Below are 25,591 nucleotides of genomic sequence, written 5' to 3' on the forward strand. Positions count from 1 at the left end.
TAACTAAAAGACAAAGCTACTTAACTAATGAATTAGCATTGAAGCTTAAGGTAACATGCAGTTATCACGTGAACTCAAATAATTACAAATATACAAATACAAATAAACTTGCATACCTCATTGGCCGCGTGAACTAAAGGGGTAAGAAAATGAACACTTCAACACAGCAAGCAACCCTTCAGTGACCATCCTCTCAGCCAAAACCGAACTTTTTTCACCTGTGGTCCTACTAAGTGCGCAACCAACCAAAACAGTCCCACCCACAACAACACAAATAACTTTTGTTCCGCTATTAAAATATTACACAGCTCTTTTAATATATGTTTTGTGTATATTCTAACTTATATTCACGTTAATAAGCAAAATAAATATAAATTTTAACCAAACAAAATTATTCTAATTTTTAACTTAAATTATTAAATGAACTTAAAGTGTATGACTAACTCTGATGATAGCTACAAGCTCCCTATATTTGCCAATGAGGCACACTTTGTTTCTTGGTTAGGGGTTAATACTACTGTTCCATTATTCTAATGTTTTTACTCACCGTGCCAAAGCACCAGAGCAAAAGTACTGAGAAAAAACAAGAAAAAAATCTGATAAGCAGAATGTCTTTCTTCAAACTGTGGCCATGTGAACATGGAGGAGGACCTACAGAGATAAAAAAAAAAGAAAAAAGAAATAACTCCTCCCTTTTTACACAGAAAGCAGGAAGAAGTGACGACAAGTCAGCACTGAAAGTTTCTCATGTTAATGTACTGAAAACAGAAGAAAATAGTGAAGATAATCCAGGAGTGTATATGTATACTGATAGTTTAAGGGTGTGTATTGATACAACAGCAACTACATTTCTGAAAGGGAGCACTGTTGGAGTGCTGATTCTGTGAAAGTGAAAGTAAATTGGCTTTTTGAGAGTTCATACAAACAGGAAAAGAACCACAGAAGACAACAACAGAATGGCTGCCAATGCATCATCACCTGTAATAGACTGCACCTGTCCTGTATGCTGTGACATATTTAAGGATCCTGTACTCTTGTTGTGCGGTCACAGCTTTTGTAAGTACTGTCTTCAGGAGTGGTGGAGACAGAGTAGATGCAAGACATGCCCAGTCTGTAAGGAAATATTTCCAATGGCTCAGCCTCCACGTAATCTGGCACTGAGAAATCTTTCTGACACCTTGAGACAAGAGAGGAGTCATACAAGTTTGACAGGATCTAAAGAGCTCTGCAGTCTGCATGGTGAGAAACTCAAACTCTTCTGTCAGGATGATCAAGAACTCATCTGTTTGATCTGTAGGGATGCAAAAAAACATAAGCAACATAACTGTGCCCCCATCAATGAAGCAGTAGAAGACTACAGGGTAAGCAATCTAGTTTAATATAGCAACTGAGATGTTTGAGATTTTGTAGTTTTTATAATTTTAGAAACTATTGTTCTTATTCTTGTTATAGACCAAACTGAAAGTTAAGCTGATGCATTTAAAAACCAAACGGGGGTCATTTGAAGCAGAAAAAGTCAAGTGTGATAAAATGGCCAGCCACATCACGGTAAGTCACTAACATGATAGTTTAATCGATGGCCAGCATCATGTAGTCTACTTTAGTCACAAAGTGTCTCTCCTCAGCTCCAGGCCCAACAGACTGAGAAGGGGATAAAAGAGGAGTTTCAAAAGCTGTACCAGTTTCTGCGGGCAGAAGAGACTGCAAGGATTGATGCTGTGAGGAAAGAGGCGACACTCAAGAGTGAAGCAATGAAGATCAGGATTGTGAATCTGACTGCAGAGATCTCCTCACTCTCAGACAAAATCAAAACCATGGAGGGAGAAATGAAAGCTGAAGACTTCTCATTCATGCTGGTAATCAGTGATCACTTGTGTCAATCAGTATCTAGATCTAAATATTCAACATGTAGCAAAATTAGATCCATTGATTTGTTATTGTATTTTCTCTTTATTTCATAGAATGTCAAATCCTCTATGATGCGGTAAGTGGCTTCATTTTGGCTTCAAGTTAGACAACTCAAAGAAACATTATGCATTTTTGTCCTCCTCTTTATGTTGGAGTGCCTACAAGCATTTTGTCTCAAGTACTCAACATTTTTAGTAGATCTTGTTGATCTAGTTGAACACTGAGAGTCTCACTGGTTATGATGGGAATGAAATATCAGCTCACAACACAAAACAATCCAATCTCTTATTCTTTCAGGTCCCAGTGCAAACTGCCAGAACCAGAGACTCCACCAGGAGCCCTGATCGATGAGGCCGTACACCTGGGGAACCTGCTGTACGCAGTCTGGTGGAGGATGAAAAACGCAATACAGTACAGTAAGTAATGTATTGTTGTTTTTACAATGCCAAATTTTAATATTTGAATCTGTAGTAGAATGTATATAGGTAAATAATGAATTCTCTTACCAAAGCAAAACCAAACCTTTCATAAAACCTTTACTTTAATAATCATCTCAATAAACTTTTGTTTCTATTTTTTCCACTCTGAAGCTCCTGTAACTCTGGACCCCAACTCTGGCAACCCATCATTGACTATATCAGAAAACATGACCCGTTCAACAGTAGGAGACAAGTCTCAGTCGCTCCCTCAAAACCCTGAAAGGCTATGCTTTTATGGTGTTCATGGGTCTAAGTGCTTTAGCTCTGGGAAACACAGCTGGGATGTAAAGGTGGATAACAGTTGTGATGTGGGAATGGGTCGTTATTGGTGTGTTGGTGTGGCTGCAAAAACCAAGCCTCGAGAGTCTGAAAAGATCTGGGGCATCTATATGTGTTCGTGTGCCCCTCCTGACTTTTTATATGAGCTTACTCCAGAGGATTATACGAAAGTTGTACTTAAAGATTCATTTCCTGAGAAGGTGAGAGTGCAGCTAGATTATGACCAAGGTATACTTTCATTTTTTGACCTGGATAGAAAAACACTCGTACGCACTATCAAATATACTTTCACGAAGCCTGTTTTTCCATATTTCCGTGGGAATACAAAAATCCTTCCGGTTGAATTGTCTGTGACAGCGAGTCAACCCAGATAAACATGCTGCATTATTGCATTAGTTCAAACAACAAGATGAGGCCTTGATACAAGATACGAGACCTTGATTATGATATTGCCTAACTTAGCACATGCAGGTATTGTGTCACATTAATTACAACAATTTTTATCATCCTATTTTTTAGCATTCTTTAACCATTCTGTTAACCTTGGTGTATGAGTTTTATATTTTGGTTTTTGACTTTCCTAAAGGGTTATCCAAACTGATTTTACCATAGAACTTCAGTTTACTGGCGTGCTGATAGACTCAGATCTGACCTTCAGCAGTCACATCAAATCAATCACCAAAACAGCCTTCTATCAGCTTTAGAACATATCCAGAGTGAAGGGTTTTATGTCTCAAACAGACCAGGAGAAGTTGATTCATGCTTTCATCTCAAGTAGACTCGACTACTGTAACGGTCTTCTGACTGGACTCCCACAAAAAAGCATTAAACAGCTGCAGCTCATTCAGAATATAATATAGAATATAAACCCAGTAGAGCTCTGAGATCTACTGACTCAGGTCAGATAGTTGAGCCCAGAGTTCAAACTAAACATGGTGAAGCAGCTTTTAGCTGTTATGCTGCACACAACTGGAACAAACTACCAGCAGAACTGAAATCAGCCCCAACTGTGAACATTTTTAAATCCAGGTTAAAAACACTTCTCTTCTCCTGTGCTTAAGATTGAGCTCTTTTAAAGCACTTTACATTTTAATCTTTCATTTGCACTGCATGTCCTTTTATTGATTTTAAAGCAAATCATTATTTTTATGCTGCAATCATATTTAATGCTCTATTCTAGTATTTTATTTCTGTCTTTCTATTTTTCTGTACTTTGTTTTTATTATTAGTGTGGGGGGTGGGGGGGGGGTTAATTGTATGTTTTAATGTTTCTCAAATTACACGTTTTTCTGTTTTATGTAAAGCACATTGAGTTGCCATTGTGTATGAAATGCGCTATATGAATAAAACTGCCTTGCCTTGCCTTTACTTGTCACAATAATTATTTTTCAGCTTTTAAAAACCATTAAAGAAAAATTTGAGAAAATAAGTCTGATGATGTCACAAGGGTTGAGATTCAAAGTGCCTGTAAAGCAATAATAAATATATGTTATGAGTGTGTCATACCACAGAAAAATACATAATTAACCACCCAGCCTAATTAGAGAAATTAAAAAAGTCGCCAAGTATACAAAAGGAAGTTTTCAAAGTCTTGGAAAAATATTTATCTATTTGGTCAAATGTTTTGAATATATTGTAAAGAATTGATACAGTCTTGTTTTGCTTTGTTGCTTCTTTCGGACATTGTATATATTTTGAAAAAAATTGCCTATTCATATTAAAATATTAATTAATTTCTGGGACATTCTATATTGTTGTGGTAACTGTTTTTTGCTTTTCCTCAGTAATTAATGATAAGCTGATCTCAATCAGGTGTTTTATTGCTGCCAGAAATTATTTGAGATGACTTTGGCACAATGTAACTAATTTGTTGTGTATGCCTTGACCTTTAGCATGCTGATGAACACCCGATGAGTTTAAAATGTTGTCATAATAAAAAAAGACTTTGGGCACAAGTGTGTGTAAACTGCTGTTTTCCTCCGGAGTTTAATAATGAAATAATAGGACCCTTTCTCATTCAATTCAATGTGAAGGTGTGTCCAAAATGTTAACTGCTACTCTACTTGCCTAGCCATAGTGGAACTGTTAGTTACTCTACTCATTCTAAACTGGATGAGCAAGTCAAACCAATCAAAGTTTTGATTGGATCGGGATAGAGGAAATGAGGGTTGATACTACTACAGCATTAAAAAGAGAGTAGGAGAAAGGAGAGAAAGCATTAGAAAAATTAAGGTGGAGGACATTAAATCAAGGACGAGGTTTAGTCAAACTGGTCTGATCATTACATTAAACATCAAGAATAATAAGCATGCTAGATGTGTGAACATTAGAGCATGTATTTTTATCCTATAAGAGACTTAAAATTACATTTCAAAAGGAATCACATGACAATATTAGAGAAATGGTGATGAAGGATACAGAGCTGTTAGATTTTTAGAAAACACAGGACTTAATAGGTAGGTTATACTAATGTAATAGTATAGTAACTGATCATAGACTGTATAAAAGAAAGTAACTGATCTATATCTGATCCAGAAGGCGGCGGTAATGTGCCTAAAAGCTGTTTGCCAGCCGCCATAAACAATAAATGAAGAAGAAAGAGAGGCGGACCCGGACGTTAAGTTTTGTTTTCCTAGGGCGGTGAAGCCACGAGTTGCCGTACTCTATCTCTGATTGGCTAGTGCTCGCTGCCTTCGTTGGTTTGGTTGGTTAGATTCAGGCATGAGACGTGTGATTGGTTAGAATTCGGATAAGAATACCTGGGTACGGCAATCAGAGGCAGAGGAGGGCGGGTCATAACTCCGCCGTCCTAGAAAAAAATATCACGGGCAGGACAAGAACCGGAGTAACAGGAAGCTTTTCATTGATTACGTTACTCTACATTACTAACCCAGACAGACAGTAAGTGAATTAAAAACAACTTTATACGATAAAAATGATAACGTTGGTTTGTTTGTATTTTCTGTAACATGTGACTCTGAAAGCACCAGTTTTTGACTTGTGTTAATACGATTTAAGACAGTTAAAGTGAGTGTCAGTGATAGTTTATTGAGCTCTTAGCTTTATTGGACGACACGTTGCAGCTGTAATCATCAGCAAACTTTGCCCTCTTATTGCTCTTTGGCATTTTCTGGAAAATGTTAGTCTAAATGTTGCTTTCAGTGGCTGTTTGTAGCCTAAGTAAAGAAATATTCATATGTTTAATTGATTTATTCTTAATATAGAAGATGTCAAAGTGTTTTCTGTGGTAGAAATACAAAGTCTGTCTTTGCATTGAGTTTATTTTAGTGGCCATTCAGAAAAAATACTTATCCCAGAGCATTACAAAGCTTTCTGTCAGTCATAAAATATCATATAAATCAATATACCAACACAAAACTTCATTTCAGTAGGCTTGTTTCAATGAATCGTTGAATGTAACTAAGTACATTTACTCAAGTACTGTATACACATATATGTCACTTTAAACTTGACTTGGACTGCAAGAACTATGTTTGTATTGTCCGCTGATGTCTTGTATGATTAATTCATTGTTTTGTTTATAAGATATACACATACAAACAAGCCGGAGGGACTAAATGTTGTCATAAAAACAAAAAATATATAGGTAGGCCTAAACATCTTGTAAAGCTTACAGTGGTTACACGATTTAATAGCTTTTTTATTTGTACATTCGGATATTGATGAAATGTATTGTTTGATATGGACAGTCAGCTCTGAAAAGATTGGCTTTTTGCTTAGGAGTATGGATTTTTATATTTTAAAATTTGGTTATGGAAAAATCGAATTAATTCGCAACATAAAGCATTCAAAAGCAACAATATTGTCAATGGCTAAATAAATTCACAATTTCATATTGAGCACAGGGGGATCAGTGTCTGACATTAACAGGCTCAGCTGTCAGGGTGTGTTTTCCTCGCTACAGTGGACACATTTAGGGATGTCAGGCTGAAAATCAAAGGACTGCCATGTTATGTGGAAACACGTCAACAGTATGAATCTGACAGATGCATTAACTTCCTTTTATATTGAGCGTAGGGTGAACGATGTCTGACAGTAACATGCTCAGCTGTCAAGATGTAGTTTTAAGACATTTAAATAAAACCTGAAAACATTTTCTCAGTTAATTGCAGTGAAAATATGCTTGTTGGTACAAAATACCATCTTAATCAAAACAGTAAAAACAAGTTGATCAGAAAAAACTGTGTACAGATTCTTGTCATATGCAATGACTCACATCCAAAACCACACCTCTCTAATAGGAGTGTGATGTAACAATTACATATATTTTTGCTGATACATCTATATGTGTTTAAAGGTCGATATTGTGCTTTGAGCTTAACATTGCTACATTGTAGTATTTCTGATTTTACTCAAATAAAGAATGTGAATTCTTCTTTCGACACTGACTTTTGTTTTTATGATGTCTTTCAGCGATGGCTCAGTTTCAGGAAGTATCAAAACAGTCCAGCCTGCATCCTAAGCCTGCAGGGTTGGTTTTGCAGTATGGAACCGCTGGTTTCAGGACCAACGCCAAACATCTGGACCACATCATGTTCAGGATGGGACTGCTGGCTACACTCCGCTCCAAAAAAACAAAGGCCACCATTGGAGTCATGGTCACTGCATCTCACAACCCAGAGGTGTGAGAGGACTAACTTCTCCTTGTGTCTTACCATGTTCTATAGATTTCGGCATTCATTAATAACCTTTCCACTTAAAATCATTTGGCCTTGTATTTAAAATAGGCAGGATTCACCTCTAGCTTTCCAATCTTAATTTTATTTGATCTCACCAGTTTAAACTATCACCTTTTCCTGCCACTCTCTCTCTTTATTTTTGGACTTGTGTAGGAGGACAATGGGGTGAAGCTTGTTGACCCGATGGGGGAGATGGTGACACCGGCATGGGAGGGCTACGCCACCCAGCTGGCCAACGCAGAGCAGGAAGATTTGCTTACTGCTCTGAAGGATGTTATAGAGAAGGAGGCCATAAACATGAGCCAGGAAGCGAATGTGTTTATAGGCAAAGACACCAGGTAATATGATGTTTACTACTTTATTTTTAATTTAATTGACACATACAGATGGCACTCAGGTAACGGGTAAAACAAAAAGAAACACCACATAGACTTTTTAACAATGTTGTATTATTGGCTGATTGAAAGTACTGTAAATGTCTCAGATTTGCTTTTCCTCTTTTGGCACAATAAAGCTTAGCCATCATGTTAGTGTCCTTGTGATTAACTACAATGTGTGCTTTCTAACAACAGGAGCAGCAGTGCCAGCCTTTCACAAGCAGTACTGGATGGAGTGTCTGCTCTTGCCGGTCGCAGCAAAGGTCAGGTTTATTAAACTGAGTTTATCCTCCGATTTTGTTTGCTCATCTAGTTTTATTAATTTCTCAGTTGCTCTCTTCTCACTCAATATCTGTCCTTTTATTTGATCAGACTATGGATTGCTAACCACCCCACAGCTCCACTACATGGTTTGCTGTCAGAACACTCAGGGCAAATATGGAGAGGCAACAGTGGACGGATACTACAACAAACTCTGCCAAGCTTTCATTCAGCTCACCAAGAGTGTAAGAAATGATGGAGTGTCACTGTGTTCTTGTGTCTTCAATCAAGCACTATATGTTTGTGTGGGCATGCTAGTAGTTTTTATTTTTTTTTATTTTTTTTTAATTTATTCACTTCTTCTCTCCTCCCATCTATTTTTTTGCTCTCTGGTAGACGTCCAACCGTACAGATGACCAGAAGCACCTCTGTGTGGACGGTGCTAACGGCATAGGGGCTCTGAAGGTGCGTGAGATGGAGGGACAAGTGAAGAGGGAGCTGCAAATTTCCCTCTTCAACGACGGCAGCAAAGGGAAGCTAAATCACGAATGCGGTGCTGACTTTGTGAAAGTGCAGCAGAAACCTCCAACAGGTGTGAACATGCTTTTTAAGACATTTGTAGATTACGTTTTTGATAAGCAGGTGCAGAATGTGTTAAAGTAAGTTATTTTTATCATCCTTTTAACATCCTGTATCTACTGCCTGAGTATGGACTCATAAAAACACTAACAACAACACAGTATATATTATTAATTGCTTGTTTTGTTTTTTTTATGTAAAATAATACATGCAGGTCCTGACCACATCAGTTTATCACCAAAGTAATGACTTTTATTTGGCATTTTGCTGATGACATTAACCTTTTAGAAATCCATCATCATCAGTGGTGATAGTTGAAAGCTCAGTTATAACTTTTGTGTCCCTGTAATTGCACATTTTTTAAAAACATTTTTCCTATAAATGTATACAGTATGTCCAAGAAAAATTAAAAAGAGAGATGGTGTTTTTAGTTTACCAATTCCATAATGTATCTTTCTCCGTCCTCCTCCTACATCCATCTCTGTGAAGGCATTGATACAAACGCAGGCGAGCGATGCTGCTCATTTGATGGCGACGCTGACCGAATAGTGTTTTACTACACTGACCCTGAAGGACAGTTTCACTTGCTAGATGGAGACAAGATTGCGACACTCATCAGCACTTTCCTTAAAGAGACACTCACACAGGTGTGCACTCTCACATACCAACATATAAACAATAAGTAGGTACATAGACACAAACACTAAATTGTGTTTGTGTTCATACAGGCTGGCCTCGACTTGAAGATCGCTGTGGTGCAAACTGCTTATGCTAACGGAAGCTCGACACATTATTTGGAGGACACTATGAAAGTGAGCAAACACACAAAAACTTTTATCTTTACATTTATTTAAAGAAGTTAGTGCTAACATACTTTTGTGTAACTTAGGTAATAGTGAGGTGCACTAAGACTGGAGTGAAGCACCTCCATCACGCAGCGCAGGAGTTTGACATAGGAGTCTACTTTGAGGCAAATGGCCACGGGACTGTGAGTAAACAGACACACTTGTACAAATTATTTCAAGCACCTATCATAACCAGTCAAACACCAAAGTAATAGCTCTTTCTTCCTGTGTCTGTGCTGTGGTACACTATGTCTGCTGTCATTATTAAATGAATGGTTCTTACTATTCAGCATGTGATGGTGTGTTTGTGTTGTGGTCAGGTGTTGTTCAGCAAGGCGGCTGAAGAGAAGATCCAGCAGCTGGCTAAAAATCCCAACATCGACGACCAGAGGAAGAGAGCAGCTCTCCTGCTGCAGAACACGATCAATGTCATCAACCAGGTAAACACACACACACACACACACACACACACTGAACAAAGGTATGAAAAGAGGCAAAATCATGTAAAGAATGTGCATCTTTATTATGATGAATTAAATATATATAATGTTCTTTTTTTTAATCAAAGACTGTAGGTGACGCAATTTCTGACATGCTGCTGATTGAAGCTATATTAGCCATCAAAGGTATGACTATCCAGCAGTGGGATGCCATCTACACTGACCTGCCAAACAGGCAGCTCAAAGTCAAGGTACACACACATTTATGGATCATTGTCACTCTTTCGTTTTTCTTGGCCCTTCTCAACCAAAGAGAGAAAAAGAGTCTCAACTTTGAATTTTTTGTAAAACTATTGCACTAAATTAATCAAAAAGCTTTCTCTAGACTTGGATCAGCACTGATTAAATAGCAGTTTTTAAATGATACTACTATATCCACTATATGAGTGAAATGAAGTGAAATTTGAGGCCTTTTTCTCTGATTTTGACCCAACAGCTTGTCTTATTTAAAATATTATTTAAAATGACTTCTCAAAATGTTCCAAACAAGTACCAAGTGCTGTAACCTTTTTTTTTTTTTTTTTTTTTTTTTTAGATCTAAGGCAGTTTCACTTTGCAGAATTGTATGAGTAGAGTAGTAGTAGTAGTTTTTGATTTTGTGTGATATGTGTTATTGAATTGAACTTACTCGTGCTCATCTTCTAAGTTCAAATATACAATTATACATATCTATAGTTGTACATGACTTTGTTCTGCAGGTGGCGGACCGCAGGGTGATAGACACAACAGATGCAGAGAGACGGACCGTGAGCCCAGCAGGACTGCAGGAGACCATTGACAGCTTAGTGAAGAAATACAAACTGGCCCGCTCCTTCGTTAGACCCTCTGGCACAGAGGATGTAGTCAGAGTTTATGCCGAGGCTGAAACTCAGGTGAGAATTCCTCTTCTTCTGTCTTTTGGACATTTTTAGGTGCTTGTCCTTTCATCTCTTACACATGCTGGTGAGACAGAAGAATACCTCTGAATAGACGTGTGGTTGCTCTCATATTGTGTTTTTGTTTTAGGAGAGTACTGACACCCTCGCACATGAAGTCAGCCTTGCAGTGTATCGCCTGGCTGGGGGAGTGGGAGATGAACCGAAGCCGCTGCACTAGAAACACTAATGGTCACAATGTTGATCCATCAATCTATGCTTTTTTAATGCTACTCCAGTTGATCATTTTCTACAGTCGGAATTTATCAAAATTGCATGTTTTTTTGTCTGTTTGTTTGTTTTTTTGTTTGTTTGTTTGGTTAGGTGCCAACTTATTTTGTACTGTTAAATTCACTTGGTACCTCAATCTCAATTTCTATTTTTTCTGTATTTCTATGTTAAGATATGGGGGACAATGGGGAAAATAATGAATGGGTTGTTATTGCATCTCAAACAGGCTGTCATGTGCCTGAAAATAATGGTTAACTTCTAACATAAATAAGTTACTATACTGTATATATCACAAACAAATGAAGACACTCCATTTCTGGGAGATTTTAATGTGGGTTTCAATCAAAATTTTATCATACTGTGACTTCCTACAACCGTTAAAGTAAGGAATATTCTATTTGAAATGATGAAATCAAAAGTTTACTTGTTTACTTTCCTCAAATGTTAAGTGGAAGGGTGGTGCTGCTTTCATTTTAAATAAATAATGGAACAAGAGAAACATCTTTTGATTGAAATGAAAACCACAACCGTGTTTGTTTGCTGTTTATTTTGTTACTTTGAAAGACACGTTCCTGCCACACAGGAGGATTAAAAGAGCAGAGAGGCGAAGAGAGGCAGACAAAAAGTTAGGAGCAGGCAGAGCAGAGTAACAGGACAAAGTGCGTCTTAGTGTAAAGTCTCAGCAAAAGATGCAAAATATCTTAAAATGTGTATATGTAATTGTGTAGAATATGGAATTCCTCTTACTATTGCGCAATGTGTTTTTCTGAAAATCAATGTTGAATTTTAGGATTTTCAAAGGACTGAAAAAGTGTAAAGAATATGCCATGAAACTTGTCCAATAGGTCGTCAACAGGGGTCACTCAGGGGTCACTAAGGCAGGTCTATTCTTCTGTATCATCAGCAGCTCCAGAAATGGTGATGGTGCACTCCTGTGTGTTGCTCTCATATGTGTCCTCATGTGTCTTAACTGTTCTGGGAAGAGGGGGTAACAGATTGGGAAATAAGATTAAGATAGATTAAATGGACTATACTTATATAGCGCCTTTCAAGTCTTTACAACCACTCATTCTTACACTGATGGCAGGGGCTACCACACAGGGTACCAACCTGCTCATCAGGAGGAAGTTAACCATTCATTCACCGTTGGCGCAGTAACGGGAGCAATTTGGGGTTAAATGTCTTGCCCAAGGACACATCGACATGTGGACAGTAGGAGCCGGGAATTGAACCGCCAATCTTCCAATTGGAGGATGACCGCTCTACCTCCTGAGCCACAGCCGCCCCGATGTATGTATGTATGTATCTACTTAGATTCAACTAAAGAGTGTTACAAATGAGTTGTAATATACATTCTCTACCTGATGAGCAGAGTCTTCCTCTCACATGTCTTAGTTGCCAAGTTACCATCTGCCTGGGTGTCTGATGAGGCCACTGCTGCAGGAGCAGGGCCATCAGAGACTGAAGCTGAAGCAGCTTTCAGACTGATACTGGACAGGTGATGGACCATGGTGCTCAGTCTGCTGTCTTCTCCCTCAATCAGTTTCCTGCCAAATAAAGAGAAGTGAGTGAAGTTTAAGAGTGTGAGTGTGGCATTCAAAACTAAAAATGTCCTGTTTGTAGTGTTTCGGCTTATATTTTCTACTAAATGTGAAACAATCAGGTCAAATTCTGGGGATGGCATTAGGGCATGAAAACCTGAGGCTGTGCTGTAGTCACCTGTATGTGGTGATCTCAATCTCCAGAGCCATCTTAACATTCAGTAGGTCCTGGTATTCCCGCAGCAGCAGAGCGATCTTCTCCTTGGTCAGCCTCAGGTCCAGCTTAATCGCCTCTATATGCTCCTGTAGTAAGAGAATTAGTTTTATGATGGGGAAATGTCCAAAAATCTGTCTTTATATTCATTAAGAAAATGTGATATGCAACTTACTGTGTATTGCTTCAGTGTAATGTGACATCAAGTCAGTTTACTTACCTGCAGGTCCTCCTCCTTCTTCTTGTATTTCTCCACTGTGTCACGGACCTGGTCCTCCAAATACTCATTCCTGGTCTTTAGTGCATCCAATTCACTTTCCTTGTTGAGGATCTATACACGTACACACACACACACACACACACACACACACACACACTCATTTTAAGGTTAAGAAGAGGTATGACTAAACATGAATGAGAAGAAAATATAATACTCACGTCTTTTTTATAGCCTGCGATCTCCTCTCTCATGCTGCGAACAGTTTGGGCATGTTTGGCGGAGGCAGTGCTCCAGTCCTCAAACTTTGTCTTGTACCAAGCGTCCATTTCCTGAAGAAAATGGTTTAATAAACTATGTTAACTCATTTGAGTAGCCTTACATACTCTTTTTTGCATGGGGTTTGTAAAGACTCTAGATTCAATACTTTATTGCTATACAGGTGAGGCACTAGGAATTTGCCTCAGTTTGCTAATGACAGAACAACAAACAATCATAACATAACTGTTAGGGAACATCATAATAAAAAGCACATAACCTCATCCCATAAAACATGGCATACATGTGTGGATGTAAGATATGAATAGATCAAGATGAAAGTCTAATGCAATATAGGAATTAAAATGTCAGGTGCTTTAAAATACAGTAGGTCTTTGCTTTCGTAAAGTGCTGACGCAGAATTGAGGAGCCATTTAGTAATTGAATGGTTCTGCAGTATGTGCTGTTGAGGAAATGAGATTTCTTAGATTTTATGGCCCTGAGCAGAAGGTTATTAAGAGTGGGTTGGCAGGGTGCAGGAGTCCTGTAGTATTTTTAGACCTTTCTAGTAGATGCCAGAGATGGGGGTGAGTTTTGATGATTTGTGAGGTAGAACAAATAATTCTGTGTGACTGCTTTCTCTGCTGAGCTGTGGAGTTGCCATACCACACAAATATAAAAAAGGGGAGAACAATTTCTATTGCAGGTCTGTAGAACTGCAGCATCCCCTCTTTGGACATCTCAAACTTTTTGAGCTGCCACAGGACAAAGAGTGTTTGGTGGGGTGGGCTTTTTTGGTAATGCTGATCGAGCTGTCATCCCATTTCAGAGAGGAGGAGATGGTTAAAGAATCATCAATGCACCAGTGGTTCAAGACAGTTGTGCGAAGAAGATTTTAAGTGAACATGATGTGGCTTTGTGGTTGCACCATACCTGTAGGTTTTTGGCGGCGATGCTGTCGTACTGAGACTGAATCTGCTGGAGGACAGAGGAGAGGTCTGGAAGACCAAAGCTCAGCTCCACCTTTGAGTTTGCTGAATAGAGTTGCTTCATCAGCTCCTCAATTTCCTTTCAGTGGATCACAAACCACAGAGAGAGAGAGAGGGACACATAGATGATGTTTTATTCAACTTCAATAATATAACTCTGAGGTATAAAAGATGATTTTAAAGCCACATGGGCACAGTATGTTATGGGGTTAAGTCATGGACACATTACTTTATGTTGTTAAGGAAGGTTCACTTCACCAATCTGCACTGCAGGTTAGTCACATGAGCTTCTTATGTGTCCTTCACACTATGCTGATAATTAGCATGTTTTCAGTCTTACTTACTCTATCCATCAAAAATGTCTTGGTTTAAGTAAAACCTGCCATAGCGATAATTACCATCTCATTAAACCATTAATGACAAAATGAAAGGTATGCCAGCCACTGATTCAAATACACAGTGTGTCTGTCAGACAGCTGGACAGACACATGTTACCTCCTTGTGAACTCTCTGAAGGAAGGCAAGCTCAACATCCAGGTTTTCCAGCTGCCTCTCCAGCACAATCCGTGCTGAGGTTGCTTTATCCACATCCTGCAACAGAGAACCACATACGGTTTGGGTTATGTGAAATAAAAAATAAGCCTTCTTCTAAATTACAACGTTGGATTACATTTTAATTGAAAGAAGGGAGTGAGCCTTACTGGACGGAGAGCCTCAACCTCTTGCTCTGTCTTCTTCCTCGCCTCAACAGCCTCATCATATTTGGCCTTCAGTGTGCCCATCTGGCCCAACATACCCTCCTTGGTGGCCAAAGACACATCCTGTATAGACCCAGTTGTTAAAAGGTAAGAATTAAGTAGATAATAAGGTGACATGCAACATGAACCACATAGACTGACTTCTCAACTAATCAGAACAACATGCCATGATCTAAATGTTTTGTGGTCATGATACACAGCCACTTCTCACCCTCTGGACTCTCATTTGTTCAGCGTTCCTGCAGAGTTCCTTCAGCTGAGATTCATATAGTTGCCTGAGGCCCGATGACCTGACATGTTGACTCTTCAGGTCCTCAATCTCAGCCTCCAGCAGCTTGTTTTTTGACTCGAGTGTACGGACCTACAGTAGGAAAAATATAGGTCCATCTGATGATTACAAGTTTATGTCATTATGGGCTAAATATGTAAAGAGATCAGGGTGGAAAAAGCTACAAAAGGAGTCAAATTTCAATGAAAACGATGATAAGTGTGGCATTTAAGAAGTGATGGATGACAGCAAATGTATGTGTGCTTGGATTTTCTTGCCTTTTCTATATATGCTGTCAGTCTGTCATTGAGGACTACCATCTCCTGCCTCTCACTGGTTCGAGTCTTCATAAAAGCTTGGTTATCTGCTGCCGCTGCATCCAAGTCCAGCTTTGGCCCGAGCCCCATGGACATATCGAAGCACAATGTTCCCATACTCACACTGCTGTAGACAGGACCAGAGATGGATATTCAGTTGATAAATCATTATCATTTTATAATCTCTATTTCAAGTAGAATGTATACCTCAATAAACAATACAAAAACTACCTACATTTTCACTGTTTTCTGAACAGTGTACCAGAACCTGGTCACAAATTTAGTGATTTTCAATTAAGTAGGCTAATTAACCTAATTGTTGCATACATTTTATATTCATACCAGCACACCCTGCAAAGCTGTAATGATAGGTCTGTAGGTGACCTACCTGGTTATCCGAGACTTGTTGGAGGTGGCCCTGCGCCCCATCGGTCTGCCACTTCGGGTGAAGCTGACCGACCGATGACGGGTCTCCCTGCGACTGGGAGACGGACTGGACACCCGAATCTGGTAGGCAGGAGCAAGATCCAGGGTGCCGTCGAAATGACGGCGGTATGAAGACATCCTCTCTGGACTGCGGCTCATGTTGAAGTTTCTGTATGTGCCGCAACTTTAACTGAAGGCTGGAAACGAGTCATTCACACTTTCTGCCAGCAGCCGGTGAGGGTCTTTATATGCTCAGCCCTCCCCTCAACACTACAGAGGAATGTTGAACCTTCCCAACATCAAAGTGCCCAGAGTGACAGTCCCTGCAAACATCTATTAAGCTTGCGTCAAGAACTTACTGCAAAGATGATTGATGATGATGAGATGTGTGTTAAGTTAAATGTAATATGGGGGGGGGGGTCATTTTGTACAATTAGGCTGCACATTTACAAAGCCTACAAAAGCCTAAGCCAGTGGTTCCCTTAGGGGTCCTTGATAGGGTTCCTGGGGTCCCCAGTAAAATGGGGAATCATTTATCTCCAGTATAATTCCATCAATATATGCTAGACATTGGTGTTTTTGATGGGTTTCTGAACATTTTCTGTAATAAGACAAAAAGCAAAAATGTTATCAATTGAAATTCAATACAAAACAGACATTTAATATTTCTTTTTGCGTGAGTTTGACCGGCGGAAACAAAAATCCGGAACCATTGCGCTTGCTATCGTATTCCGGAAGGCTTTTTATGTTACTCCAGTGTCCGCTTAGCACTACTACTTTCTCTGTGATATCCACCACTTCGTTGTAGCCAAGTAATTTAGATTTTAAGTGTACTTATCTACCTCAACTGCTGCGATATGGCGGGAAACTTCTGGCAAAGCTCTCATTAGTAAGTTTTAATTAAAAATATGACGTGTTACGTCTTTATTTTGCAGACGACCATCTTTGTTGTGAGGCCTAGCGTTAGCCTCTGCCATCAACTCTGGCTACGATCAGACAAATAGAAATACTTTAAAAATAGAAACAATGTTTAATACAACAAGTAGGCTAGTCTTTAATTTATCTGTCAAGATGCACGACAGCAAAATAGATGTCGTACACAAACGAGAGGTCTCAATATACTGGTGTGCTACCCGCTAGCTTGGATGATTTCAGTGTAACCAACCAAAATAATAATTATCATTACTTTATCTGTCAAAGTCTGCAGTGGGTGCTGGACAAACAGGACCTGATGAAAGAGCGTCAGAAGGACCTAAAGTTTCTCACAGAGGAGGAGTACTGGAAGCTGCAAATCTTCTTTGCCAATGGTATTTACATTTGTGTGAATGTAAATAGTCTGCTCTCATTAGTTACAACACCTGTTACCTCCTTCATATTCAACAAAACAGTGCTGTGATGTGTGCCAGGGCCCGACCCGTACTGGATGAAACTGATATCAGGGAGTAAAAAAATCTGATATTGATATATTACCTGTTAATCTTGTTTATACAAAATATTTAAACACACACTTTTTTGTTATGATCCCTCAAACATGGTTACACTTGTAACACTTGTGACAAAGATATGGAGGCCATGATATTTTACAGTTTAACAATAAGCTTTGTATAAAATTACAAAATTACAACAGTGTGCTGATACTGAACTTCACCAGGAATGTAATAACTATAAATAAAATAACACACCCAAAAAAAGATTATATTTACATACATGTTTAAGTGGAATTAAGAAAAAGGATCAACTATATAGAAAACTTTGCCTCATATCAGACAACATATACAGATACTGATTCTGATCTATGATATGCCTATATTGGCAGACTGATATATTGGTCAGACTTTAATGTGGACTATTACAATTGATAATTGATTAAGTGTGTTATTAAGTGTAGCAGGAGTGTCAAATTTCCTGTACTTTTATCTTTTTAACATTCTGTCTTATCTAACAGAAATTATTAAAACAAGTTAGTTGATGTTACGTTAAATTATTTTCTTGTCTTTTTTGTTCAGTCATTCAGGCTTTGGGTGAACACTTGAAGCTGCGGCAGCAGGTTATTGCTACGGCAACTGTCTACTTCAAACGCTTCTATGCCAGGTAAAGAAACAGTACAGTGTTAATATTTCAATGTAACATTAAAATGTAAACTATAAGTGTTTTTCAGACTAGATTTCATCAGATAGTTATACTGCAGCGTCAGTTTTGTCCATTTCTGCGATTGCAGCTACACTACATTTAGGTGATCTGCTATATATGTAACATTTTTGTCTGAATGGGTTCAGACAAAAATTGTACATTACTATGAATTGTTTCCCAAATACCATATCATCCACCTCTACTTTAGATGCAATATTATCTTGTCCAAATTCACATGATTAATTTTGAGGTATTTAATCTTCATTGTGCTTTATATTAACTGCACATAAATCTTAGTCATAGAATCCAATAGGAAATTGGACAAAAGCTTAATCTCTTTCTGTAACAGGTATTCCCTGAAAAGTATAGACCCTGTGCTCATGGCTCCTACCTGTGTGTTCCTGGCTTCAAAAGTTGAGGTATGGAAGTTTCCTTGCTGTCATTAAGACAAACATTTTACACTAGCACATTTTCAGCATCTGTATTTAGCATCTGTTGTATTTATGTGATCTGAGCTCAAACGTGTCGCTTTCAGGAATTTGGAGTTGTGTCCAATACCAGACTGATCTCTGCAGCAACATCTGTGTGTAAGTGACTGCATTCAGTAATGTGATGAAGATAGCACCAGTGTAACCTTATTTTCACATCTCCCAAATGTTATATAATATTGTTATATCAAAATGTGTTTTTTTTCTCAAACAGTGAAAACAAGATTTTCCTATGCCTTCCCAAAGGAGTTTCCTTATAGAATGAATCATGTAAGTAAAATGTGGGTTAAATTGTTGGTATTCAAATGCTGTCATCCAGAGTGACCCAAACAAAGTGCAAAATAACATTTGTGAAAGAGTAAATGCAACAACATACTGAAGACAAGCAAAGTCATTACCCCACTCTCAGTCATAACAATATAATGACCTAATTAGAGTGTTCAGTTGTGTATTTGAGGAGTGTGCCTGATGACACCAACTCGTGTTTAAGTAAGAGTCAGACTTGAGAGGAGGACATATGGCTGAAAAAGAGAGCATGTTTCAGCTTGAAATTAAAGAGACTGCAGCTGCAACTAATGATTATTTTCATTGATGATTAATCTGTTGATTATTTTCTTAATGAATCGATCAGTCATAAAATGGTGAAAAATGTCACTCACCATTTCCCAAAGTCAAAGATGCAACCAAAAATGTCTTGTTTTGTCCCGACCAACAGTCCACAACCCAAAGATAATCAGTTTTCTATCACAGATGACTAAAAAAACCTGAAATTATTCATATTTAAGAAGCTGGTAGCAGAGAATTGTTGCATCTTTTTTATTCAAATATAACTCAAAGCATTTAATCAATGATCAAAATAGTTTGTGATCAATTAGTTCAATCAAATGTAAATCTAATTGTAGCCGCTCTAAACTCAAGCACAAAAGCAGACATAATTCACTCCTTAAGCCATTAAAATAAACCACATATGTCAATGGATGATATATGCTACACACTAAACACATGACTGTTTTCCTGCTTCCTCTGCAGTTATTTATGCACTGTGGTGCCACATTACAGCATGCCTGAGATCCCCTTACACTGTATCACAATATCACCATGTCGGTGTCTACCAATACGACAGATTCCACAACTATTGTTCACACACCTTCGATAAAATCTCTGTTGCTGTGGAAAACGGTTTCAGCCATGGCTCTATGCTGCTGGACAGCATCTCTCACTGTGGTGTAAAGTGGCGTGTACCGCCAGCATTTTATTTATCTACCATCTGCACATAGAGGCCAGGACATCATCAGGGCTGACACGCTGTCCAGAAAGCTGTGTTGACTATTATTTATAGTGAGCCACTTTGGAGTGATGGAAGGAGGGAGCGGTTCATACAGCAGAGAATGAGTTGGCGGGGAGCTGTGACTCCTCGACATAATATTTCATGTGCGTTCTCTGGGGACATACAGTAGTAACAGGGGCGATGGCACTGGGAACGATGAGGGCCTCATGATTGTGTTATTTGATTCAATAGGCATCTAGGAAAAGAGCAAAACAAAGTAAACTACATGAGGGTGCAAAAGACGCATCTTTTTCCAACTAACTAAAGCATATTTTTATGTGAGGGTGCTCAATACAATTAGATCCCAATAGGAAGTGGCCATCTGTGTTTCCTTTCAAATCTTGTAGAAATGGGTTCTGTTTAAATTGTTTGACATGTTGGACAATCTTAATTTGTGTCTTTGCAGATATTGGAGTGTGAGTTCTACCTTTTGGAGTTGATGGTGAGTGGAGAGAGCTTTCTTTGTCTATTACCATACTGTCAGCTGTGTATCTAAAATGACTTGATGTTTGATGTGGTTTGTGTTTCAGGACTGCTGCCTGATCGTGTATCACCCCTACAGACCTCTGTTGCAGTACGTGCAGGATATGGGACAGGAGGACATGCTACTACCCCTGGCCTGGTACGTTTTTCGTCTGTGTACTTTTATTCATGCGTCTCTTTTGTGAGCAGAAATTATCTGGTAAAATAATTAGCAGTAATTTAGCTATATTTGTAGTTGTACTCAGTGTCTCTGCTGTCATCCATCTTTACCAGGCGAATAGTGAATGACACATACAGGACAGATCTGTGTCTGCTCTACCCTCCCTTCATGATTGCTCTAGGTAAGATTTGTTCCCATGTATCACTCATTGCAGCTTCAAATTAGATTTATTAGATGTAACATGATCAGTTCTTCTGCTTTTCCTCCCACAGCCTGTCTGCATGTGGCCTGTGTGGTGCAGCAGAAAGATGCCAGACAGTGGTTTGCAGAGCTCTCCGTTGACATGGACAAAGTAAGATCGGTCACTGTTGCACATTTAGCTTCACTGTACCTTCTTTAGTATGTAAGCCACTGTCGTTATTGGCTTTTTTTTCTTGTTTTGTAACTGCACTTTGTATTCGAGGTTTTGCTACAGCTGACTTTAGAGATGTAGCTCACAGTGTCACACATGCACAGACTGGTCATTTATAATACATAATGGGCACGTATGAATATTTTAACATGAGAAAAGTTGTGCAATCATTGAATCGAAGAACATTATGTCCTAACTACACAAGCCAATTCACTGTGACCATTAATTAAAGTAGTGAGCCTCTGAAAATATACAGTTTGAACAATTGAAGATTTTCCAGCATCTGTAGTCCAACTGAAGGTCCTCGATGGGCATGTATGCTCACTGTTAAGCAGTGCACATGCATAACTTATTTTGATGTTACTATACAATCCGAATGATATTATAAAGACTTAAAAATATGCTTCATATGACAAAAGTATTAAATAATGATCATTCTTATGGTTCTCTAATGGCGCGTTTCCACTATACAGTTCTAGCACTACTCGGCTCGACTCGGTTTGGTACCAGGAACGACCTTTTCCATTACTATATAGTACCTGCTCAACGTGGGCGGGGTCGTCATAGCACGGCTCCACGAAACTGCCGTGACTTCATTTTATATGCGACACAAACACATAAACAATGGAGGGCATGGAGGCGATGGTGTACTTGCTGCTCTGCCTTTGTCTTTTGTCACACACAAAGCAAGAGAAGAGAGCCGAATCGCTTTAACGCTGTTGCCGGTATTTAAGTATAGGCAATACATGTTCACTATTATGTAGAAGAGAGTACAATTTTGTGTTTTTACAGCAGTTCTAAAAGCAACTGAGTCACTTTAAACTTAGCTTGTGTAAAAAAAAAAAAAAAAAAAGTTGCTTTACACTTTTGAACGTAAAGATAAATGAACTTTGTGTTTTCTATTAAGATCCTGGAGATTATCCGAGTCATCCTGAAGCTCTATGACCAGTGGAAAAATTTTGATGACAGGAAGGAGATCGCTGCTGTGCTAAACAAGATGCCTAAACCCAAACCACCTCCAAACAGGTAAAGCTGACTTAGATCTGTATGTTACGCCGGTCATCACATAGAGTACATATGTTTCATTTGATAGATTGTGTGTTTTTCAGGTAAAATATAGAAAATAGTTGAATTTATCTGGTGTCAAACTGAATCAAACTTAAACCTACTTGCAGTTAGGTATGTCAACCACCAGAGTGGGTTTTCCCAAACATGATGGATGTGAAACATTTACACTTCTCAACAGCTAAATTAACCTTATGATAAAGAAAAAAGACTAAGTGTGGTGTACTGCACATACAGTAATGCTCTTTTAGCTCTTTTTAAGTTTTTCAAGAGGAGAAGAAAAAAAGTGGCTGATTTAGTGGGGAAGTGTGCTAATTTTACACATCAAAGTTAACAGGTTTTAGGGAATAATACATACATATGTGAAAAAAAAAAATAATGCTGCATAAATTGCTAGAGTGATGTAAATTTAAGCCACATCTAAAGCTGAAGACTACAAGCTTGAAAAAAAAATTGTTTGTGGGTTAGCATAAAGTGAAACTGCATTGTGGGTAATACAGGCACCAAGTTTTGACAAGAAGGATAAATAAGAAAAGGTTATGTTTGGTTCTACTTCATCAATTTTCTTTGAAATTGTTTTTTTAAACTGAGTCAAAAAATGTTATGATGCAATGCTAAATTGATGTAATACTTCTGTAAGGGCACCTCCAGCTCTACGTTGCTTATTTTAGGAAACATGACACTGATTTCAATGAACTGAGTATAAACTTTTCCTCTATCTGTTTCGCTGTCCTGTCTACAGTGAGAGTGACCAGAGCTCCAACGGTAACCAAAGCAACTCATACAGCCAGTCTTAGCGTGGCGCCTGTATCTCCCCGGATTCCATAATGTCGATGCAGAGAGAGGTTGATCACCTTCAAAACGTTGCACAGCACAACCTCTGTGATGCCATCTTCAACTGACAACCCCCCCACCCAACTCTGAGAGTCATGTCTTCACTTTACCCTTCTCTGATCATTCTGGGTTTATGGATTTAGGAAACAGCCGCAGAAACACCTGCAGTTAACAGCCGATCAGTGACAGCAGGCAGTTATGTTGTCTCAATGAGGCCACTCTACTCTGCTCCAGACTTGAAATGAACTTAAACTGAGGAACAGAAGGGGGTGGGGTAGAGGGTAAGTGAGTGTGAGGGGGTAAACTTGATGGGAGAATTGTGGGAGGGGGTTTACAGATGTGATGATTCAGTAAAAACATTTGATTGTAATGATCCTGACGTCCTTGAACAGCCCAGAGGAGCAGAGCAAATCACTTCACATGGAGCTCCACGGGAATCGAGAAAACTTGATCACAAATACTGTGTGTGTGTGTGTGTGTGTGTGTGTGTATACGTACAACATATTGAGAGGCCAGTCTGGGCGGGTTTTCATTCCTCAGGGACCATGGTAGTCTTCCCTACTCGTGTCTGTACATAAAAATGATTTGATACTGTGCCGTTTAAAGAATGGTTTTGATTGGATATCACCCTGTGCAACTGTGATGTGATTGGATATACCTGCCCTCTGCGCTCTGTGCTGGTTGATCATGAACCGTGCCAGGGAAAAAATCCCAAGAGAGGCTCTTCTTTTAAGGTTTATAGTAGCTCTTTGAATTCCAGATTTTACTGTTTTGAATCATGACAATTCCACCTCCTCCCTCCCATTCGCTCTTTCATTTTGTAAATAGCCTTTTTGCTTCTATTCATTTATTTTATGTCATGTTTTTGCTTCATTGAGGAAAACTCACCGGAAATCATGAGCGGCTTCCACTTTGAACTCTGTGCTTGAATGAAAGTGCCCCAGTCTGATTCATTGTCATGATTTTGTTTGCCTGCTGCAAAGCTTACGCTTCATTTTATTGTACTTTCTTTTTCATTTATTCTGCTTAGTTGTAGAATATGTATCTTGTAAATCTATTTTAAAAACTTTTAGTTTGTCAATGATTTTTTTTTTTTTTTTTTGAGTAAAGGCAAATCACAGTCATTCTAAATGAGTCTGTTTTGGTTGTACATACTTATTTCTATCCTGCCATCTCTTTAATCAGTGAATTGTGGCAATATATGTGTCCATATACCTGTAAATATCTATATTTTTGTGATATAAAATAGTGGGAGGTGTGTGTGTGTGGCTGTACTAAAAACAAGGTGCTTCAAAGCCTTATAAAATAATAGCTGCTGGTTACAGAGAAAATCCTTCATGTGAGCACATTGTCCCATTCAGGTGAAAGTGTAACATGTATCTTAGGGTGGATTTTTGTCGCAGTACTTGGATGCATCTTTATGTTTTCCTCAGTGGCTTCATCTACTGTACACTCAAGTTCTGTCACTGTTGGAAAAAGCAGCTGAATAGGTACATAAATATCTTGTTAAAGGCCACTTTTTCATACTAAGTGAAAGCCAATGAGGCATGTTTGAAGCATCCTTGTTTGACTCTGCCCTCAGGCATTTTCCTCCCCTTCAGCAGGCTCCATCTGTTACACGACTGTTCACTTGAGCTGGCGTACAGTGAAAAGGGCTTCACACTAAACTATTCCCTCTAGTTCTGATTAAAACATCACCCAACATTGTTTTATCAAATATTACTTGAAAGTCTTTGTCTATCATTTTATCAATTATGGTAATAAAATGTATGGTGTGGAAAAACAAAGTGGCTCACTGCTGTTATTCAAACTGTTGTGTTCATAGTGTATGTGATTCACTTCCAGCCTGTTACAAAAGTCTTGTACAGATCGTTTACCTAACTTCAATGTCAACGACTATATGGCGTGGCAGTGGTGGGACACCTAGTGGTAGGACATGTAACAGTTTACACTATGCAGGATTTGATATAGAAACCCTGCATATGGTTAATAACAGGAAGCTTGGAGATACAGGCAAACTATGCAACATCTATTACAAAATTAGCTGTTTTTACAATTAAAAAAATCTGAAGTGCTTCATTGACTGAACAGTATCAGGATGTATTTTCTAGTAGTTGCCTCTAGGTGTTTGTACAGTCCTTCTGACGTCACTGTATCTGTGTAAAGCCAGCTGAAACATTAACAACTATTGCTGGAGCATCACAATAAAACTCTTATGTTTTCTTTTTTAACTTTAAATGGAGGAAACACTGCTATCACTGCTTTTAGAGAGACAACCTTTATGTGATTATTAACACCTGTGCCTTTTCTACCAATAATGAAATAAACATATCTGCCCTGAGGTCCTTTTGTCTATTAATTGGGTAGAACTTTGATAAAATGCCTTAAAGACTACACTTAAGGTAAAAATAAATACATCTTTGTAGCAGTTTCAGTCATTAATAAGAAACAACACAAGAATAACATAAAGGAGCAATAAACTCTCAATAAATTAATTCTCATAAACAACATAAATGAATGTTATATGACTGAACAGGAATCTTGACACACTTGAGAATCTGTGAGTACATATCTAAATGTAGACATTCGTTTTCATTTTTGTTCATCATTTAGATATGTTATGTTATTCAA

The 25,591-nt window shown here is 38.5% G+C and overlaps 4 protein-coding genes across 4 annotated transcripts; 3 read left to right on the plus strand and 1 right to left on the minus strand.

Moving 5' to 3' along the window:
• The first annotated feature begins 716 nt into the window (after positions 1-716).
• Positions 717-3,123, plus strand: LOC128377550 (zinc-binding protein A33-like). Its single transcript, XM_053337507.1, has 6 exons — positions 717-1,361; positions 1,453-1,548; positions 1,626-1,856; positions 1,962-1,984; positions 2,206-2,324; positions 2,499-3,123. Exons 1-6 carry the CDS (start codon positions 957-959, stop codon positions 3,038-3,040), a joined length of 1,416 nt encoding a protein of 471 aa, XP_053193482.1. The 5' UTR covers positions 717-956; the 3' UTR covers positions 3,041-3,123.
• A 2,439-nt stretch (positions 3,124-5,562) lies between these two features.
• Positions 5,563-11,588, plus strand: pgm3 (phosphoglucomutase 3). Its single transcript, XM_053337500.1, has 13 exons — positions 5,563-5,567; positions 7,101-7,309; positions 7,520-7,704; positions 7,939-8,006; positions 8,116-8,249; positions 8,401-8,596; positions 9,073-9,230; positions 9,312-9,395; positions 9,473-9,571; positions 9,749-9,868; positions 9,997-10,119; positions 10,627-10,800; positions 10,934-11,588. Exons 2-13 carry the CDS (start codon positions 7,103-7,105, stop codon positions 11,021-11,023), a joined length of 1,638 nt encoding a protein of 545 aa, XP_053193475.1. The 5' UTR covers positions 5,563-5,567; positions 7,101-7,102; the 3' UTR covers positions 11,024-11,588.
• Positions 11,589-12,788: 1,200 nt separating this feature from the next.
• On the minus strand, positions 12,789-16,220 carry ngs (notochord granular surface). Its single transcript, XM_053337514.1, has 9 exons — positions 16,024-16,220; positions 15,597-15,762; positions 15,262-15,411; positions 14,994-15,113; positions 14,788-14,883; positions 14,237-14,371; positions 13,267-13,377; positions 13,049-13,159; positions 12,789-12,917 (listed from the first exon to the last, which is right to left on the minus strand). Exons 1-9 carry the CDS (start codon positions 16,218-16,220, stop codon positions 12,789-12,791), a joined length of 1,215 nt encoding a protein of 404 aa, XP_053193489.1.
• Positions 16,221-16,814: 594 nt separating this feature from the next.
• Positions 16,815-24,737, plus strand: ccnc (cyclin C). Its single transcript, XM_053337515.1, has 12 exons — positions 16,815-16,950; positions 17,262-17,368; positions 18,068-18,152; positions 18,541-18,610; positions 18,727-18,778; positions 18,894-18,949; positions 20,413-20,448; positions 20,537-20,628; positions 20,763-20,830; positions 20,922-21,001; positions 21,969-22,087; positions 22,869-24,737. Exons 1-12 carry the CDS (start codon positions 16,919-16,921, stop codon positions 22,921-22,923), a joined length of 852 nt encoding a protein of 283 aa, XP_053193490.1. The 5' UTR covers positions 16,815-16,918; the 3' UTR covers positions 22,924-24,737.
• The last annotated feature ends 854 nt before the right edge of the window (positions 24,738-25,591 follow it).

Source organism: Scomber japonicus, chromosome 17 (genome assembly GCF_027409825.1).
Source record: "Scomber japonicus isolate fScoJap1 chromosome 17, fScoJap1.pri, whole genome shotgun sequence".
Classification (NCBI taxonomy): domain Eukaryota; kingdom Metazoa; phylum Chordata; class Actinopteri; order Scombriformes; family Scombridae; genus Scomber; species Scomber japonicus.

What these genes read in the sequence shown, in the direction of transcription:
- LOC128377550 (XM_053337507.1), top strand. Translation starts at nt 957, where the DNA reads ATGGCTGCCAATGCATCATCACCTGTAATAGACTGCACCTGTCCTGTA. An exon ending in AAGACTTCTCATTCATGCTG is followed by an intron (nt 1,857 to 1,961) that starts GTAATCAGTGAT and finishes TTTATTTCATAG; the next exon opens with AATGTCAAATCCTCTATGAT. An exon ending in GAAAAACGCAATACAGTACA is followed by an intron (nt 2,325 to 2,498) that starts GTAAGTAATGTA and finishes TCCACTCTGAAG; the next exon opens with CTCCTGTAACTCTGGACCCC.
- ccnc (XM_053337515.1), top strand. Translation starts at nt 16,919, where the DNA reads ATGGCGGGAAACTTCTGGCAAAGCTCTCATTA. An exon ending in TTCCTTATAGAATGAATCAT is followed by an intron (nt 18,950 to 20,412) that starts GTAAGTAAAATG and finishes GTGTCTTTGCAG; the next exon opens with ATATTGGAGTGTGAGTTCTA. An exon ending in CCCAAACCACCTCCAAACAG is followed by an intron (nt 22,088 to 22,868) that starts GTAAAGCTGACT and finishes TCCTGTCTACAG; the next exon opens with TGAGAGTGACCAGAGCTCCA.
- pgm3 (XM_053337500.1), top strand. Translation starts at nt 7,103, where the DNA reads ATGGCTCAGTTTCAGGAAGTATCAAAACAGTCCAGCCTGCATCCTAAG. An exon ending in CTGCATCTCACAACCCAGAG is followed by an intron (nt 7,310 to 7,519) that starts GTGTGAGAGGAC and finishes GGACTTGTGTAG; the next exon opens with GAGGACAATGGGGTGAAGCT. An exon ending in ATGCCGAGGCTGAAACTCAG is followed by an intron (nt 10,801 to 10,933) that starts GTGAGAATTCCT and finishes TTTTTGTTTTAG; the next exon opens with GAGAGTACTGACACCCTCGC.
- ngs (XM_053337514.1), bottom strand. Translation starts at nt 16,220, where the DNA reads ATGAGCCGCAGTCCAGAGAGGATGTCTTCATACCGCCGTCATTTCGAC. An exon ending in TCGCCGCCAAAAACCTACAG is followed by an intron (nt 13,378 to 14,236) that starts GTATGGTGCAAC and finishes CATTTTCTTCAG; the next exon opens with GAAATGGACGCTTGGTACAA. An exon ending in TCGCAGGCTATAAAAAAGAC is followed by an intron (nt 13,160 to 13,266) that starts GTGAGTATTATA and finishes GTACGTGTATAG; the next exon opens with ATCCTCAACAAGGAAAGTGA.